This window comes from Dipteris shenzhenensis, chromosome 13, assembly GCF_047967505.1.
Source record: "Dipteris shenzhenensis isolate YYH24624 ecotype China chromosome 13, Dip_SZ_1.0, whole genome shotgun sequence".
In the NCBI taxonomy this organism is placed as follows: Eukaryota; Viridiplantae; Streptophyta; class Polypodiopsida; order Gleicheniales; family Dipteridaceae; genus Dipteris; species Dipteris shenzhenensis.
This window is the reverse complement of record NC_141608.1, coordinates 52,131,311-52,147,712: the sequence shown is the minus strand read 5'-3', so window position 1 is coordinate 52,147,712 and position 16,402 is coordinate 52,131,311. Positions and strand designations below refer to the sequence as shown.

Genomic DNA, 16,402 nt, shown 5'->3' with positions numbered 1-16,402 from the left:
TTTTGCCAAATCAGAAATGTTTGACTCAATGTGAGGCATTTTTATAATGTGTAAACCACTATATTCAGGTTGTTCACATTTATCGTATATATCAACCTCTAATCCTATGGTAGATTGAGAAATTCTAAGATCTTAGAAAACACAAGAATCCCCTCTTGAAGTGCAGTTCAATTCACAAGAGTCACAAAAATAGATTTCTTCTCCAAAAGCACTAGCGTCTTTGTACATAAAGTCTTGAAAGTTAGGAACATCTGGTTCAAATAAATCATCTATAAAATGCCTAACTTGGCTAAGCTTATGTAAAATGATAGGGCAGGTATTGATAGAAATCAGACATTGCATAAACTCAAATTCATAAGTGAAAAGATAAAAGTTTGCTAAAAAGACGGCACAATTAGTGCCCATGGGGATTCCTATAATTTGTTGAAACAAAGAATCACCTATTGTGATGTAAAGATTATCTAAAAGAAAATCTATCCAAGAGCAAACATCTTCCACACATTTTCCTGAATGCTTCGAGAGAAATTTAAAAATTTTACAACAGGACTCACTCCTAGAAAGTCATTTAAAATCCAGCTTGAGTGCAAGGGGACATAGTAAGCAGCATTCTTGGATTTGTTATACTCATAATTATACACATATATCATACATAACAATATGTTACAATTGAGAAAATTATAAATAGTACAATGGGAAAACCTTGTGAAGCGAAAACTAATCATTGCACTACCATATAGAGAATTACAATGGCTTTAATTAAACTCATAGTTTAAAAAAGAGCTCATCTGCTATAGAAATCTGAAAATGGAGATCCATGCAAATGTTGCCACCGATTTTTTGTGTGCAAAGTTATTCATCAAAACCACCCAAAAAGGAAGATAGTTACATGCCTCAAGCTGATACAATCAGACACCTTAAGAGGAAATGTAACCTCTTGTACATGCTCTCAAAGAGATTCACTTCGTCTACTTCTTTGTGCTCTTTGCACCTCCTTGCTTGTCCTGACTTCATCTTTTCCCTTGCTTGTCTTGTTCGTCTCTTCCTTTTGCTTTGTAGACCCTTGTATTTCCTAAGGTGTGAGTCCCTCTCTTAAACTTGCTTACATACTCTCATTAGAGCCTTCTAAAATCTCTTAGTTAGACTTATCTTGATCTGAGATTTCCATGTCAATGTCTTGGGTGCTAGGGACAAGATTGAACCTTCTAAAATCTCTCAATTAGACTTAACTTGATGTGAGATTTCCATGTCAGTGCCTTGGGTGCTAGGGACAAGATTACTCCCAAGGAGTAATCCAACATCAATCGAGCCTCCCTTAATCTCATAGTATTGGATGTAGAGCTCTTGCAAGTAAGCTATTAAAGCCTATTCGATGGGGTCCATTGGAAACTAAGATGTACCTATGAAATTGCATGACAATGTTATGAAATTAGCTAATGTTTCATTTCAATGTAATATAAAATAGAAAGATAGGGGAGGGAAAGAAATACACCTCTCTAAAAATGAAGTACATTCCAAAGTGTCATAGTGCATAAATAATGTCTATGAATTGAATTTACATGTACAAGGACTTTTCCCTTTATGAAAAGTGCAAAATTTCACATGATTGAGTCAAAAGCTACCTATTTTATTTGCAAAGTATCCATCTCATTTGCATAGTTTCCACCTTATTGCTAAGGATTAGTGGTTAAATCAATCCCAAGTGTAGTGTACATCAAAGTTATACCTTTAATCATTTCTCGTCATTGGATTGAATAACAAGGAGTCTTGCACTTCACTACAGGGAGTGCGAAATCGTAGTACTTTCTCCTCTTAGATTTTTGGATCAAGATATTTCATTCTGAGCTGCTAATAAAATTGATCGATGCATGGAAAAGGGGACTTAACAAATGTCAATGGTTGGGATCTACACATCTTGAAGGTGATGGGTCTTTGGACTTGAGTATCCAGCTCAAAGTGTGTCCCTTTATACATAATGTTTCCCCCATCTAGATAAGTCCTTAGCTTTCTAGGCAACTCAATAATAGGGTCTTGTGTTGATGGTTCAATTTATAGGATCATCATCAAAATTGTTGGATTAATGCTTGCGACTTGTCTAATCATTTTACAATGTCTATTAGAGAGTAGAATCTTATTCATTTAACACTATCAAGGCTTAGACCGTATTGGCCAACTAGCTCTCGATTCTAGTTTGGTCTTACGATTTATGAGGTTGGGGATTAATGCCTAGGGGAAGACTTTGCATCAGCTCACACTCAAAGGCTTGCCTATCACAGGTCCACTAACATACCTCACTTGGTTCGACGGTCATGGAAAAAGCGTGCCCCCTTTGACTTATCTAAGATTTGGGGTTTTTGACTTCAAAGAGTATGGTCCTTCTAATAGGCTGAACTTCTACCTCTACAGGTTGTTGACGTGTAAATTTTCAACAAACGAAAGATGTATCCCTAATTTGTCCTCTTTGCAAGGTTGGCATGAAGACCCACTTCCATTTATTCTAGATGATCCACAATTTTGAGTGTGAAATGTGATAAGGACAGGGATCATTCAACAAAAATGGAAGTGCAGCATGCCATAGTATTTCTCCACAATTAGCTTCAGGCCGAGTTCCAGTAAGTATTTACTTCAATCTATGACTTTGGGCATTATAGATTACTTTTGTAATAGGCATTTAGAATTAAATGTAGCTCTTAAAGCTCTCAAGGCTGTATAGTAGTAGCATAAGCTGATCTAGATTTATTGTTCTTGTTTCATTTTCCTTTTCAATATGAATTTCCTTTCTTCTGTGCAAAACATTTTGAAAAGAAAGAACAAAGAAGAGGACATGTTTCCCACTCATAGAAGAAAGGAAGTTTCTTATCTTGGGTATGGAGGCTAGTATGATGAATCACCTTAAATTTTGGTTAACACATAAGTTCTTGCTAAATTTAAGTATTTAATGAAGTGGGATTTTAGGGATCTTTCAGCACAGCTAACAGGGCAGCCAAACTATCAACCACTTTAATGCGGGTGGCAAACTTCTTGTAGCATCAGCACAAATAAGAGTTACTAAGACTGGTTTGACTGACTACTGTGGTAGTAAGATCTAGAAAAGAAAAAACTACATATTGCATCTTTGAAAGAATCACCACCGGAGGAGTCGTCACTGAAGAAGTCGGGCTTGGAACATAAAAACCATGCTACATGTCTAGAGGAAAAGTAACATATCTTTGATTTGACTTGAAGGCAATCTAGGAGGTATCATGGTTATTCAACCTTGGGCCCACTAAGCATGTTATACTCCTTCTCAATGGCCTTTGGAGCTACCGATGCATGTCGTTAAAGTTCAAGATTTCTCTTTTCAGACGTCTCTCTTCATGCACCATCAACAACCTCCTTTGATTAAGATGTAAGACTCAAGAGCAAGAAATTTTTGTGAATCTTATTTGTGTCTTGTCATTTCCTCCAGTGTTTTTGTCGATAAGGGCTTGTGACACTTCTTCTTCCTCAGAGATACCTTCAGCCTGAGCTTGTTGTCGAGGATTTTTTTCCGGAGAGTATGCTACTTTTTCTTGTTCGACTTTCTTTTTCCTAGAACCTCGCATTGTCGACGTTGTGGGACCTGGGGGAAGGGACTCGAAGAATCCCACTCGATTTGTCTAGAGTGCAAGTGGGTGCAAGGACTAGGAGGAGATCTAGCTTCGAAACCTGCATGTTTGTTAGGTGCTATTCCGTAGTCTAAGGTAGGAGTTCTTTCCATAGCCACGTAGATGACCATTGGCTGGGTCGCAGAAATGGACTACCATGACAAACCACCGGATCCTTGAGCAGGATGTCCCTCACACCCCTCTCCAACTTACTTGGACAAAATTGGTCTTCTGCCTACATTTTAGTATTCGGACAAGAAAGGTCTTCATGGATAGCATAAATGAAAACTAAAACTTTGGATGCCTGTTCAGATTCAGATTTAAAATGAGCCACTATGAATCTCCTCTTTCTCGTATGCCTTTCCAACTTAGCTATAGAGAAAGATTTGCAAGAGAAAGAAAGCATGACAAAAAAGTATCAAAGCTCCAAAGAACGACAAAAAAGTATCAACGTGATGCATGAGAAGATAACCACAGGGCACCCACATGCACATCACACTTTGCCCTTATAAAATTGGGAGCCTTCAAGTATGCTAGATCTCGGCCTTCATCCCAACTGAAGGCATTATAGAGTAGTGCATAGTTCCAATGAATACAACTCCTAACATTAGGCCAAAGACTTCTCTCAATTTCATCACAAGATCTCAATACAAGCCTAACCTGACGTTCATGCATTGCTTATAGGATCAAAGGATATGCATTTCCAATTGCAGAGAGTGGCAAAGAGTGCTCCTATAAGAACGCCTTGTCATCCTTCCTCCCACTCAACCTCTCCTTTTGCCTCTCCTTCCTCCCTTTGCTCTGTAGCAGCTAGTTTACAAGCTAAATCAAGCTCTCCCTTCCCCACCACTCTTCCTCCTTTGCCTCTCCTCCGTCTCTTCTCCCTATTTGACTCCTTTCCTTTGAATCTCATTTGGATCTCCCTAGGCCCTTTCTTCTTTCTACTCCTACTTTCCTCCATTTTCCCACACCTTGCTTGTTGCAATGCCACTTATAATAACCCATTTCGCGCATTGCCTACATTTCACCCGTTGTCCAAGCCTAGATGCTAAAGAAGGTCATGAGGAGGGCGTCAAACGGCACTCCCCCTGCTCCTTTTCATTTTAGAAGGATCACAAGCCATTTAGACTTGTAGTCAGTCCTTAGCCCTTTGAAGATTATTTTGTCATCCATCTTGCCTAGACGGCCATGAATGGAAATCGTAGGGTCCCATGGTAGAAGTGTTTTGCTAAGCTTTCCTTTTGTTTATGCATTAGGACCCTATCAATAGTTGTCTCAATCATGTGTGACCTACACCACGTCTCAACTAAGAAGGTCAGGAAAAGAGGCAAACCTTTATGACCACACTCTGAGCTAAGCAAGCCCTATATTAGTGTCAATATCTAGACATAAGATAGAATCCTGCCTATGCTATAGGTTTGTTTGGGTAGCTTAGCTAAAGTAGTTAGGTATCTATATTCTAGAGCACAGACGAGGTTCTCTGAGATCTTGTAGCTACCCAAACAAATAGAAGTTTCTGAATTAGGTATCTATAATTTAGAACTACATTTTTTGATCCCACAAATGTCATCTGAATCTGCTAGCATCCCTAGTTTCCTTGAAAAACTCTAGATGTGGGGATTTAGGAGAACTGATTCACAAGTGTGGGTTAGACAAAAATGTAGAGGTGGGCAACAAGGTGGACTGAGGCCCCCCGACTAGCCTGGTAGGCTGGCCTACTGGTTTGCAGCCCATAAAAGGGCCCTCTGCAGGTCCTTTCCAGTCCATTGGGGTTTGCTATGCAGCCTCCTGCAGCTAAAATATGGCTGACAGGCCTTTCAAAAACAGTACGAGGAGGAGTCCCCCCTGGCCAAATCAGGCATAATAAAACCTCTAAAATCGGGCTCACAAGCACATGCTGTCGTTATTTCAATAGCCCCATCTATTGCAGTTTCTAATGAGCTTGGAGATCCATGGGCTGGACAAATTGCTTATGGACTACACCATCACATTTGCAAGCATCTTTGCAGTTTCTTGCCTATCCTAGACTAGCCTCTCCCTTGTTAGAGTTATTCATCTCCTGTATGATTACTAGTGAGTGAGGAATGCTATGTGGGTGTGCCTGCCTAGAGAGAGGGGTCGTGTGTTAGTCCTACCTCACTGTGTTTTCTGCAAGTTAGGTGGGAGTCTAGCCAAGGCACTATGCCAGGGCTAGAGGCTATGTTAGGCCGGTTTAGGCCTGGTATAGGCCACAGCATGGGCCAGTAACCAGGCCTGTCCGTGGTCAGTTCGAGGCCAACTAGAGACCCTGACCAAGGTGGGGTCAACCGACCTGACCGGGTCGGGTTAACCCCACCAAATGAGGTCAGGTCAGTCTGCTAGACCCAATCGGCTAGTTCAGTGCCAGGGCTACCCCTATAAATAGGCCCCCTTTGCCACTCTTGTTGTGTACCATTTGTGGAGGTTTTCCTTAACAGTCAATTCAGAGTTTTCCCTAGTATTTCCTATGCATTTACATCTCTTTTGGTATAGTCCCATGTGATTTGATGGCATGCCATATGACATGGTGGTCCCGTTCCGGCATTGGACTTTCTCGGAACATTCTCGTTCCCTGGTAACTATTTTGGGATATAGAAATAGGACTACTGCTGGGCTGACTCAGTTTGTGGCTGCAGACTGCCAAGACCGACCCAACTGGGTCTGTTCCTGACCAACCCTGCTCCTGCCTGCTCTGCACCTCCTGTACTTTTCTAGAGGCTGATGTTCAGATGGTACAGCTGCTTACCGACTGCTACATTGTGGCTGCTGACTGCACAGCTGTGCTGCCACATTCTGCTGTCCAGCTGCTGCTATTGGCTGCCAGAGCGGCTAGCAAGGCAGCCATGCCATGGGCTATAGATGCCCATGACAGTAGAGAGAGAGAGAGAGAGAGAGAGAGAGAGTCTATTAATGTCCACTAGAGACCAACAGGTCTATGGGACAACAGAAAACCATCTAATACATCTACTAGGGAGAGGACACATGGCAGCTTCCAGAGAGTGCGAAGAGCGACTCTATTTATTTAGAGTACCTACTTGGTAGAGAAAGCATACATATAGCTGGCCATACATCAGTTTAAGACTGAGAGCCTTTTGGTTTTGATTTAAACTCTTTAATGGGTGCTATTCCTTCTCGATAAACTGCCCATTTACCATTAACCTTGGCTAATTCCGTTGCATGATCCTTAAGTTGAGCTCTTGTGAGTTCTTCGGCTATCCATAACTTAGTTCCTTTCATCTTATGGTTGTCGTAGAATCTTTATACGTAAATCTCGTGAGTTGAATGTAATGATAGCATGACCATTACGTTGACCAATCCGGACTGCTCTAGCTTCACCATCATCATCAAGATCATCAGGATTGTCATCTGTGTCAGCTGTCCAATCAATAGTAGGCAAAGGTAGCAAAGGCAGCAAACTGAAATGGATAATTAGCCAACAGAGGAGCTGGTCTAGGGCTCTGAAGTGAATCAGCAGCCTAGGAAATGCTTGAATAAACGTGTCCAGCTGCTGGTAGATGACCTCGGAGGTTCCAAAATGCAAACTCTAATGGAAAAGCAGCGAGAATATGCCTGGAAATGTAGAACTGAGTGAAGCTGAATCAAAGAGCAGCAAGTAGATGCCCCGAAACACAGAAATGAGCCAAGGTAGAGCACTTGTGCTGTAGCAGGTCCGAAACTGATCAGGTGGCTCTCTAGAGTATTCCGAAATGAAGGAGCAGGCCTCCACAATGCAAAACGTCTGCAATAGGTGTGCTAGAAGCCTCAAAACAGCTCCAAAAGGCAAAGGCGGCTATTCAAAGTGCACTGGGGTGCTGCAGCAAGTCTTCACGCAGAGAATCGATTGAATTTTATTTTTTTCAAAAAGATTACTTCATTAAGTATGAATGAAAACCGCAAGAGCAAGCTAGAGTGTGGAAGCACATCATGACATGCATGAAAGAATAAACCAGCTCAGAAAGAGCTAACACATCTAGCCCTCCAAATATGCCAAGCTGAAATACTAGCCAGAATCTCCCAAGATGTGTCTATAAAGGCATGGGCAGCTCTGAAAGGAGTGAAGAAACATGACTGCACAAGATGGCATCGTACAAAGAAGGTTGAATCTGAGCCATGTCCCTCGAAAAACACCTGATGACCAGTAAGAGACAACCATGCAACTCATCCCCAGATCATAAAGAAGGGTGCTCTATGAAATATGCAAAGTATCCTAGCAACACCCTTCGAGATCATCCTCACATGTCTACACCCCCAGAGGCAATGCTGAACTGACTCAACTGTTGTGTAGGAGGACATGTAGGGTCAGCCCCGAACCTGGATCTCCCCAAGTTCACTACAATCCCTCCGTGAATAGAAAGCCAAAAGAAAAGAGTGATCTTTCTATTCCTGAGAGATTTCCAAAGCCTCCTCCAAAAGTTTTTCTGCACATCTGTAGAAATCTAAAAACGGGAGCTCTGGAGAGCCTCCAACCTCTACTGTTGAGCTAAAATCTCCTGGCATTTCTGATTGTGTAACGAAAGAAGGGGATGCTCTTCTCTCAGTGCCCTTCATCAATCCACTCCCACTCCCCAGGGTCCCACTGCAAGGACCTAATGGGGGAACCACCATATAACCAGAGTCTCCCAGAGCCAAGTGCCAAAAGAACGGGTCAAGGTCAAGATACCACTGTGAATCCCTGCCGCACTCCATATAACCTGCAATCTTGACAGAGGTTGTTGAAGTCACCTCCCACAATCCATGAGTCAACATTTGGGAGGCACTCTGTCAAAAGTCACCAAAAGGCCAGTCGGTGCAGTCTGCATGCCGGTGCATAGACATTAGGACCCCTATCCTAAGGCCCCCTGCGCGAAGGCCCATCCACACTGCCTTGCCTACAATCAGCTCCCCTTGGTCGAAGACCTCAGGGGCCACTGCCTGCGAAGCTGAAATACAAACTCCTCCACTCCACACTACTGTGGACCAGACCTCGAGTCCCCTTTCTAGGAGAAGGTGATGGCAACATGTAATATCAGCCGTGTGAACATGTGCTCCTGGACCAAGAGGAAGTCTACTGCCCTTCCTATCACTGCTCTCTACAACTCTTGGAGAAGAATTAGATACTAAGGTTGGCTGCATGCACAATCGTGACGTCCATGCATGTTCCAGGTCACCAATGTCCCGCTCATGGCGAAGATGCCAAAGAGAACGAAGCTCGCCTATGCTTGGGAGCTTGTTCTAGAAAACGGGACTTCTACGATTTTGATGGGGGCTTGGAGAGGGAGTAGCCTGTGTTAGTGCACCTACAGACCAGAGTCGCCACTGCTCGACACCCACCTTCATAGCCCACTGCATCATGAATGAAAAATCAGCCCCAAATGCCTATGCACACTGTTGTGACGACCGGCACTGCTGCATCGAATGAATCTTTGCCTTGGAAGGCCGATGGATCACCCCTACTGCCAAACCTGAGCCCGGTCACTCTAGAGTGAAACCAAGTTAGAAGAAAGCCAGCCACAGGTCCAGACTGTAAGGTCCCATCCACTCGTCCATCATACGAGACAGTTGCTCCTCTATCATGTCATCGAACATTTCTGACATCCACGTCTCCTCCCCTGTGGAGGCAAACTCGATGCCTCACAATGGGTGGGTACAGGATCCGATCACATTGAAAGAAACCCCCTTACACGATCGTAGAATGAGAACTGTCAGCTCGAGCGGCATGGGATAAGAATCTTGAATAGCAAGGTAATTCCATGGCCCCAACCAGTAAAACTCCCTCGGTAGGGGAATGTCTAGGTCTAAGCATGCCGAGAGGCCATGGTCCTCTGAGCTCCGGCCTACTGCTCTAGGGGCGGGGGGGCTGAAGTAGAGGCCAACCCCTTGCCTGTGCCCAAAGGCTGAGGGGCAGGAGGGGCTCAAGAGAGGAGGGGGCAAATAACTCAACTGTAGAGGGTGGAGCAAGGGAAAGGGACAGGGGGGACGGGTGATGAGGGTGATGACCTCCGAAGGACTGAGGAAAGGGGGGATGGGGGGGGAGCGGAGTGGGGGGTGGCTGGTGGATCCGGAGGATGACGGGGGGAGGAGGCAAGGGAGGGGAGAGGGGAGAAGGATCCGGAGGGTGGGGAGGACAAGGGAGTGAAGGCTCCATCGAAGAGGATGGTGCATGCTTCTATGTTGAGGCTTGCTGGCACTGCCTCTCCTCCAGCTCCTCTCCCTAGGGGAGCCTCTATCATCTATACATCCGGTACAAAATGTTGCAGAGTGGACTATCTACCTGCATGCTCATCACTCAAGGCGTCCACCGCGGGAGCGGGAGCCCCCTCTGCCTATGGGGGTAAGATCTGTGGGTGGGTCCACTGGCTACTACTCCTGAGGGGAGGAAGCTGACTCGCGCTCCATCGCTCCCTCGCCCTACGTCTGGCTCTACGTCTCCAATTTTTCGAGTCTACTTGCTCAGCTTCTTCTTACCTTTGACCGGGATCCACTTGCCCTCAAAGGGTGTCACCCACGGTGTCTGTGACTCCTGATGGGGTCTGCCTAGAAGGTTGTTGGGCCCTCTTATCCTATGTCTTGCGTGGGGGGAGGTCTCGTCTGTCCTCTCGGGCAGTCCCGGGCTAAGTGCCCCACCTGTCTACATCGTAAACACTATCCCGAGAGTCCAGAGATCTCCACCCGCTGCCAAAGTGTTCCTCCATCCAAGGGAAGGGACTCCGAGCTCTCCATCCTAAGGCTAGGAACCCCATCATCGGCTACCACTGAAGCTGCTGTAGCCGGAGGGAACTCCAACACAGTGCTGGAGGCCCCCCCTATAGAAGGAAGAATGGACATGTAGTCCCCGAGAGCCCCGGGAAGCAGAGCGTCACCAGAAAGCAAGGGACGTGATGTGTCGTATCCATATCCTCCACCATGAAATCATGGTACCACGGGATGAGGTAGACCAAGTGTGGACCAAGGAAGATCAGGCTTTGCTCCACGAGGGCCTGTGACGTGGCTAGACAGCTCGGCTGAAGGAGAAAGACACCCCTGCCATAGATAGTAACCTCCTGAATATGGTTGCCATCTAGCGCTAAACTGGGCTGCAGCCACTCTCGAATCTTCCTCCTCGAGGGTGTCAAACCCACAATCTGTCCTACCACTGCTCTGTCTTGAAAAGATTACACTGCATACTCATCATGTTGCTTGTCTGAGGGGAAAGACAAATCTTAACAGCTTTGGGAGTCAAGGATGCTGCCATTAGAGCTCCTCTGGCCAGACCAAGGGGTCACCGTCAAGATTCTGCTCCCCAAGAAACAAGCACTAACGTACTGCTGCCAAAGGAGGGAAGGAAAACCAAAGAAGACCCGCTTGCCAAAAGAATGCAAGCTAGGCGGGCTGCAGGTGCAGTAGTCCAAGAAAGCAAAATAGGAACCTAGCTTCAAGGCTACGCTCTCCCCTAGTAACACAAAGCACTCCTTGCCACTGAAGTACTCTGAAGTATGAGCTTTCCGTACGCACACCCAATGCCGGGTTTACTAGAGACCAGGAGCCTTTCAAGAGCTGTCACAAGTCGAGTGACCCCTGAAGGGGCTGTACTTTGTATGTACAACTGACCAGACAGCAAGGAAGGAGGGATGTGAACTGTCCTCCCCTTCTCCGTTGGCAAAGAGGCTTCAAGGGGGGCCCTTGTAGCTATACGACCTGCAAAGGGGTTGGGGCCGCCTATCTTATCTGCTTGAGCCACCAATCCAAGCTGAGAGCCCGTGGCTCTCCTCAACGTGACAAGGCCTTGCTGGAAGTTGCCGACTAAGATGACCACTCGTGCAAGGCTGCACACGAAGTTAGCTGCTACCCGAGCCCCAAGCGGGCTGTACAACTTACAATGCAGGAGGAGAGAGGACACAATGACGAAGCACAGTGAGACGATGGCGAGGGGAAGAAGGCGCAAGGTGGCAAGGCTGTGGCGGGAGGGGTGATGGCGAGGCGAGCAAGCAAACGGGAAATGCAGCACAATATATTCCATTTCTGTTGTGTTTACCTTTGTATCAAACTCCACAATCAGTTCTTGCTTGGCTATCTACACTTCAGTTTGGACAAGATTCTTGACTGCAGAGACTAGTTCGGGGGTAGGGGGAGAAGCATTGCGTACATAAAGTCATGAAAGTCAGGAACATCTGGTACAAATAAATCAGCTATAAAACCCCTAACTTGGCTAAGCTTATATAAAATGATAGGGCAGGTATTGATAGAAATTAGGCATTGCATAAACTCAATTTCATAAGTGAAAAGATAGAAGTTCGCTAAAAGACAGCACCATGGGGATTCCATCATTTGTTGAAACAAAGAATCACCTATTGTAATGTAAATATTATCTAAAAGAAAATCTATCCAAGAGCAAACATCTTCAACACTTACTACCTTTGTGTATCTTTTCTTTTTAGGATCGATGTCATGATCTCTATTATCTAGCCACAAAAAGTCAAAACATAAAGCTGTTTTCTCAACTTTTAGCACTTTGCATCTATCTTCATCAACTCTCAGCTTGAAAACTTCAGCCACTAGCTAAACTTCAGATCTTCTAGCCGAGCTTTGTGTAAAACGTAGTAAAATCGTAGGTTTGAAGGAGAATAGGAGACTCTTTTTCCTGAATGCCTCGAGAGGAATTAAAAAAATTTACAACAGGAATCACTCCTACATAGTCATTTAAAATCCAACTTTAAAATCCAGCTTGAGTGCGAGGGGACGTCTACCTCCTTTAATAAGTCCCTCCAAAGTTCATGGACACTAAGCAACATGGCTTTGAAGCAGTAGCTTAGCCATTTAGAGACATCCATCAAAGTAGTCTCACAAGCAGCTGCAATAAATCTAGGCTTTTTTGGAGTTTTGCGAAACTTCCAAGCAACACAAAGAAAAGGGATACTTGGACTGCAAACCAACTCAGAAGACTTGCAAAAACTCTAGTGTTTTGAGATCAAATCATTTGAGAATTTAAGGCAAGGGCGTAAGTTTTGGTAGACAAGTTCACTTCTCTCAAAAGACATTATAAGTTTAAAAAATTGCAAATAAAAATAAAGTTATTGGAACATTTGTCCATATAAGAAATCACAAATTTCCTATGGAATTTTCGAAGAAGAGTTTCATCTTCTTAAGAAGCAAATCTGTTCATGATGCCCAATAATGGGTCGGTAAAAAGACCACCTCGTTCATATAGCACCCTAGAAAAGCAAGTCCAAGATGAAGTCGTGAGAATTTGGGGCAAAATGTTTAAAAGATGACATGATTGGTCCTTAACAATTTTGGGTGTAGTCAAATTAGATCGAACCCTCCTGTAAGTGCAATCAATCTTTTACCTTTCCCTCTTTCGGTTCTTCCCTGCGTGCACTAGTAGCTCCAACTGAGCAACACTGGCCAGTGCTGCAGCCTAGTGCTGCATCGCCAGCCCAGCAACTCTATTTAAGGGCTTGCTAGCACAGCACTATAATGCCCAGGCATTGTGATTTGCCAGAAGACTGTGATCCTCCATGCAGTTGGAAGAAACAGCCTACAACATTCATGCAGGCCTCATCAATTAGCAAGATCTTTCCATTGACCTTGGCGGCTGTGAGTGGCATCATAAGTTCCTGCTACAAATCAACTCGACAATGGTAAGAAGAATTACCAATGGTTGCCGCTGCTCACAAGCATCTGTAAGGTTGGTCCTCATTTTTCAGTGTAACTGCGACATCCAGAGTCATCTGCTGTATGTCGGTGGCATCGTGACATGTCAGCTTGATGCCAGAAGATGCCATCATGCTCGGAGTCCCCGCATTCAGATGTATATAGCCCAACAATCCCAAAACCCCCGATGTACACTTTGTCCTATAGTGGATACATTTGCAAAAAATGCCTGTGTACTCTATCTTCCCAGCGCGTCCCTTAATGCCAAGGCTAATCTGATCGATAGCTTAGTTTGTAACGCAAATGGACTAAATAAAGAGGAAGGCTAATAGTACCATGCTGCCACACAGAGCACAAAGTGGAGAGTGCAGCTAAAGCAGCATCAGAATAACTCCTGAAAAACTCAATATGTTATAAAGAATAAACTACGAGCTGAAGCACCCAGGAGTAGAGAGAGTAGAATTAAGCACTCACAATTCCATAGCTAGAAGCAGAGGTAGGCGCACATTGTTTGCACTGGCAAGGTACCCAGAGCAAGTCACTCCCTGTATCAAGGGCCACGAGAAACGACGTATTGGGTGTCCCTAAATCGATAACTGCATAATGCAACCTGTTTCACAAGCCGAGCAGCACATGAAACACCTTCTCGGGAATATGGAACGAAAGGTTTGCCCACAACAAAATTAAGTTTTCATTCGTGCAGCTAGGAGCACAGCCACTGCGCGCGCTTAAGCAGCGTCGATAAACATGCTATCCGTGTGAATCCGGAACCCGTTTTTCTTTGGCAAGGACAGGATGCGAAGAGATCAGCAATCGCACCATCCAAATGGTTCTCCGTAATCATTTGTCTGGTTACCCGAAGAGAAATACAGACTCTGATATGTAATCAAGCGGCGATTATGGCGGACACGATCCGTCGCGTGAAGTAATTTGTGATACTCCCTCGTCCCTTTTGCCGGCCAAGGAGGGAAACTATCGCCGTATTTCTGATTCAAGATTTCTTGCGCTTCAGATGAGGACCTATGAACCATTTTCAAGCTGAACATGTCGTCGTAGCAAGCTATCTGCGGCAACTTGTTCCACATCACCAATGTGCAGATAATAGTAGCTAGCAAGGGTACTTGTACCCTTGGGTACATATTGAGGGACCGTACGTCAAGATGTAAAGAACCTTTGCAGCTTCAGGTAAAGGCGGAATGAGCCCGACCTTAGATGAGCTTAAGCCCACGTTATTTCCGTCCACGCTTGCACAAAAGGTCGCGCTTTGTCGACGAACGATCGTAAGAAGGGAAAAGGAATGGCATTTCTGTGGAGGTTTATGAGCTAGCTTAACGTGGAACTAGAAGAAGATTGAGGTGGTCAGCGAGGAAAGGTGTTGGAGGAAGTTGGAAAACGCCAAATGAGGGAGAGTTGGCGAAGGCAGGTGGGTATTGGCTGCAGGAAAGTGTGTGGGTGAAGGCAGGTGGCGAAATAGTACTAGCTATGGAGAGGATGAAGGAGAGAGAGCTGAGAGGTTCGTTTCCCAAAGAACGCAGCAGCAGCAGCATATGAGCTAAGTGCAAGGTTGATTGATGGTGTGTCTTTGCAGAAAGAAGAGAGGAGACTCAAGGCAGTATGATGATTCGATCCATTTGAGCATGATTGAAACGATGATGTTGATGTTGTTGTTGCTGCTGCTGTTGGGTGACAGAAAGCGTCTCAGCGTAGCATCCATCGTTGGTAAAAAGGTACACCGCTGTTTTTTTCATCACTAACTAGTCACTAGTCGGCTACATCGGAGAGCATAACTTACAAACTTTACTCCCGGCCTGCACACTTCATTAAAATTCAACTTCGCTTCACAAACTCTCTTTTTTTTGGGCGTATACAAATTTCACCAAAAGGAAATAAAAAGTCTAAGAGTCTCATTTCTTTCCCCAATTTAGGAAGCACTCACCCTTAGAAGTTGTCCATCTCAAGCACGTCAGCCAATAGTTGTGCAGTCGCGCGAGACTCCCATCATAAGGGATCTATTATAGCAAAGAAAGTCAATAAGCGTAATGCTTTTTGTTTAAAAATATGTAATGTTGAAACACAGCTTCAAAGCAATCATGTACCTGACACCATTGTAGCGGTGTCAATGACAAATGTAAAGCTCCTCGCCATCGTATCTTGAAGCATGCAAGAGCATGTCCGTGGGTTTTAAAAAAACTCTTCCTCAGTACATGAATTGTATTGAAATTAATCTACAAGACAACAAAACAGTATGTTTTTACTTTTTAATGAACAACAGTACAATGTAGGAAGGCAACAACTAGTTGCTGCACTTACAAGACTACCTTATATACAACATTTGTAGGATATGTTATCCTTGAATCCTCGACACTAGCCTCGGCGACATTATCTTAAATATATACTTTGACAACATTTGATGATTGTACACATGAGAAAGCCACATATTATTGTCTGTGACTGAACACCAATGTTGCCAAGTATAAGCCAAGAACGGACATTGTTTGACCTTGAGCCTTATTAATTGTCATGCCAAAACGCTAATAAAATGGGGAATTGCCTCCTTCTCATCTCTGGACGGTAGTTGCAAATTGCTTGGAATAAAGGTTGTCCTCTGAATGAACACCCTGTCGCCATATTAGTACCAGCAATGATCTCGACCTCCAACATCTTTGTGTGGAACACTTTGCATATCAATCGAGTCCCGTTGCATAGTCTCATTCCATGGATGCAAGTTGCGCAACAAGATAATTGGAGCATTTCTCTTCAGAACCAATTGGTGAGGTGGATAACCACCGCCAAGGTCAAGGCTGTTGAGGTACTCTGTTGCATACAAAAATGAATCTACATCTATATTATTTACTAAATCTGCAATTAGATACTCCTTTCTCTCCCCAAGCCTTGCATTTAGTGCTGCATTATTGATTACGTCAACTTCAAGATTTCGAGGTGCAAGAATCGCATGCTCTCCAAAGTATGATGCAAAGTCCACAACCAATATATACCCACTCAATTAGACTCTCCATAGAGTTGGTCTGCAAAAGCATTTTTGTTGAAATTACAACACCACCTTCGTTTGTATCCCTGCTTATCCCATTTCCAATGTTCAGAACCCACTACATGAACTCACGCTCTGATGTGTTGTCACCACTTTGAAGCGC

General features: G+C 44.4%; 1 protein-coding gene across 3 annotated transcripts in view; it reads right to left on the bottom strand.

Annotated features, from left to right (window-relative positions):
* LOC147895561 (aspartic proteinase-like protein 1) overlaps positions 1–14,885 on the bottom strand; it is a 34,927-nt gene extending 20,042 nt beyond the window's left edge. Inside the window, exons 1-3 of one of the 3 annotated variants that reach the window (XM_087384142.1) lie at positions 14,728–14,883; positions 14,070–14,684; positions 13,725–13,860 (exon numbers count right to left, since the gene is read on the bottom strand). In XM_087384142.1, the coding sequence (XP_087240268.1) occupies positions 13,725–13,860; positions 14,070–14,389 (456 nt within the window). In that variant the 5' untranslated portion in view covers positions 14,390–14,684; positions 14,728–14,883. Of the gene's footprint in view, positions 1–13,724; positions 13,861–14,069 lie in introns of all 3 variants that reach the window. The other 2 variants (XM_087384143.1, XM_087384141.1) reach the window with 2 other exon arrangements.
* Positions 14,886–16,402: the final 1,517 nt, after the last annotated feature.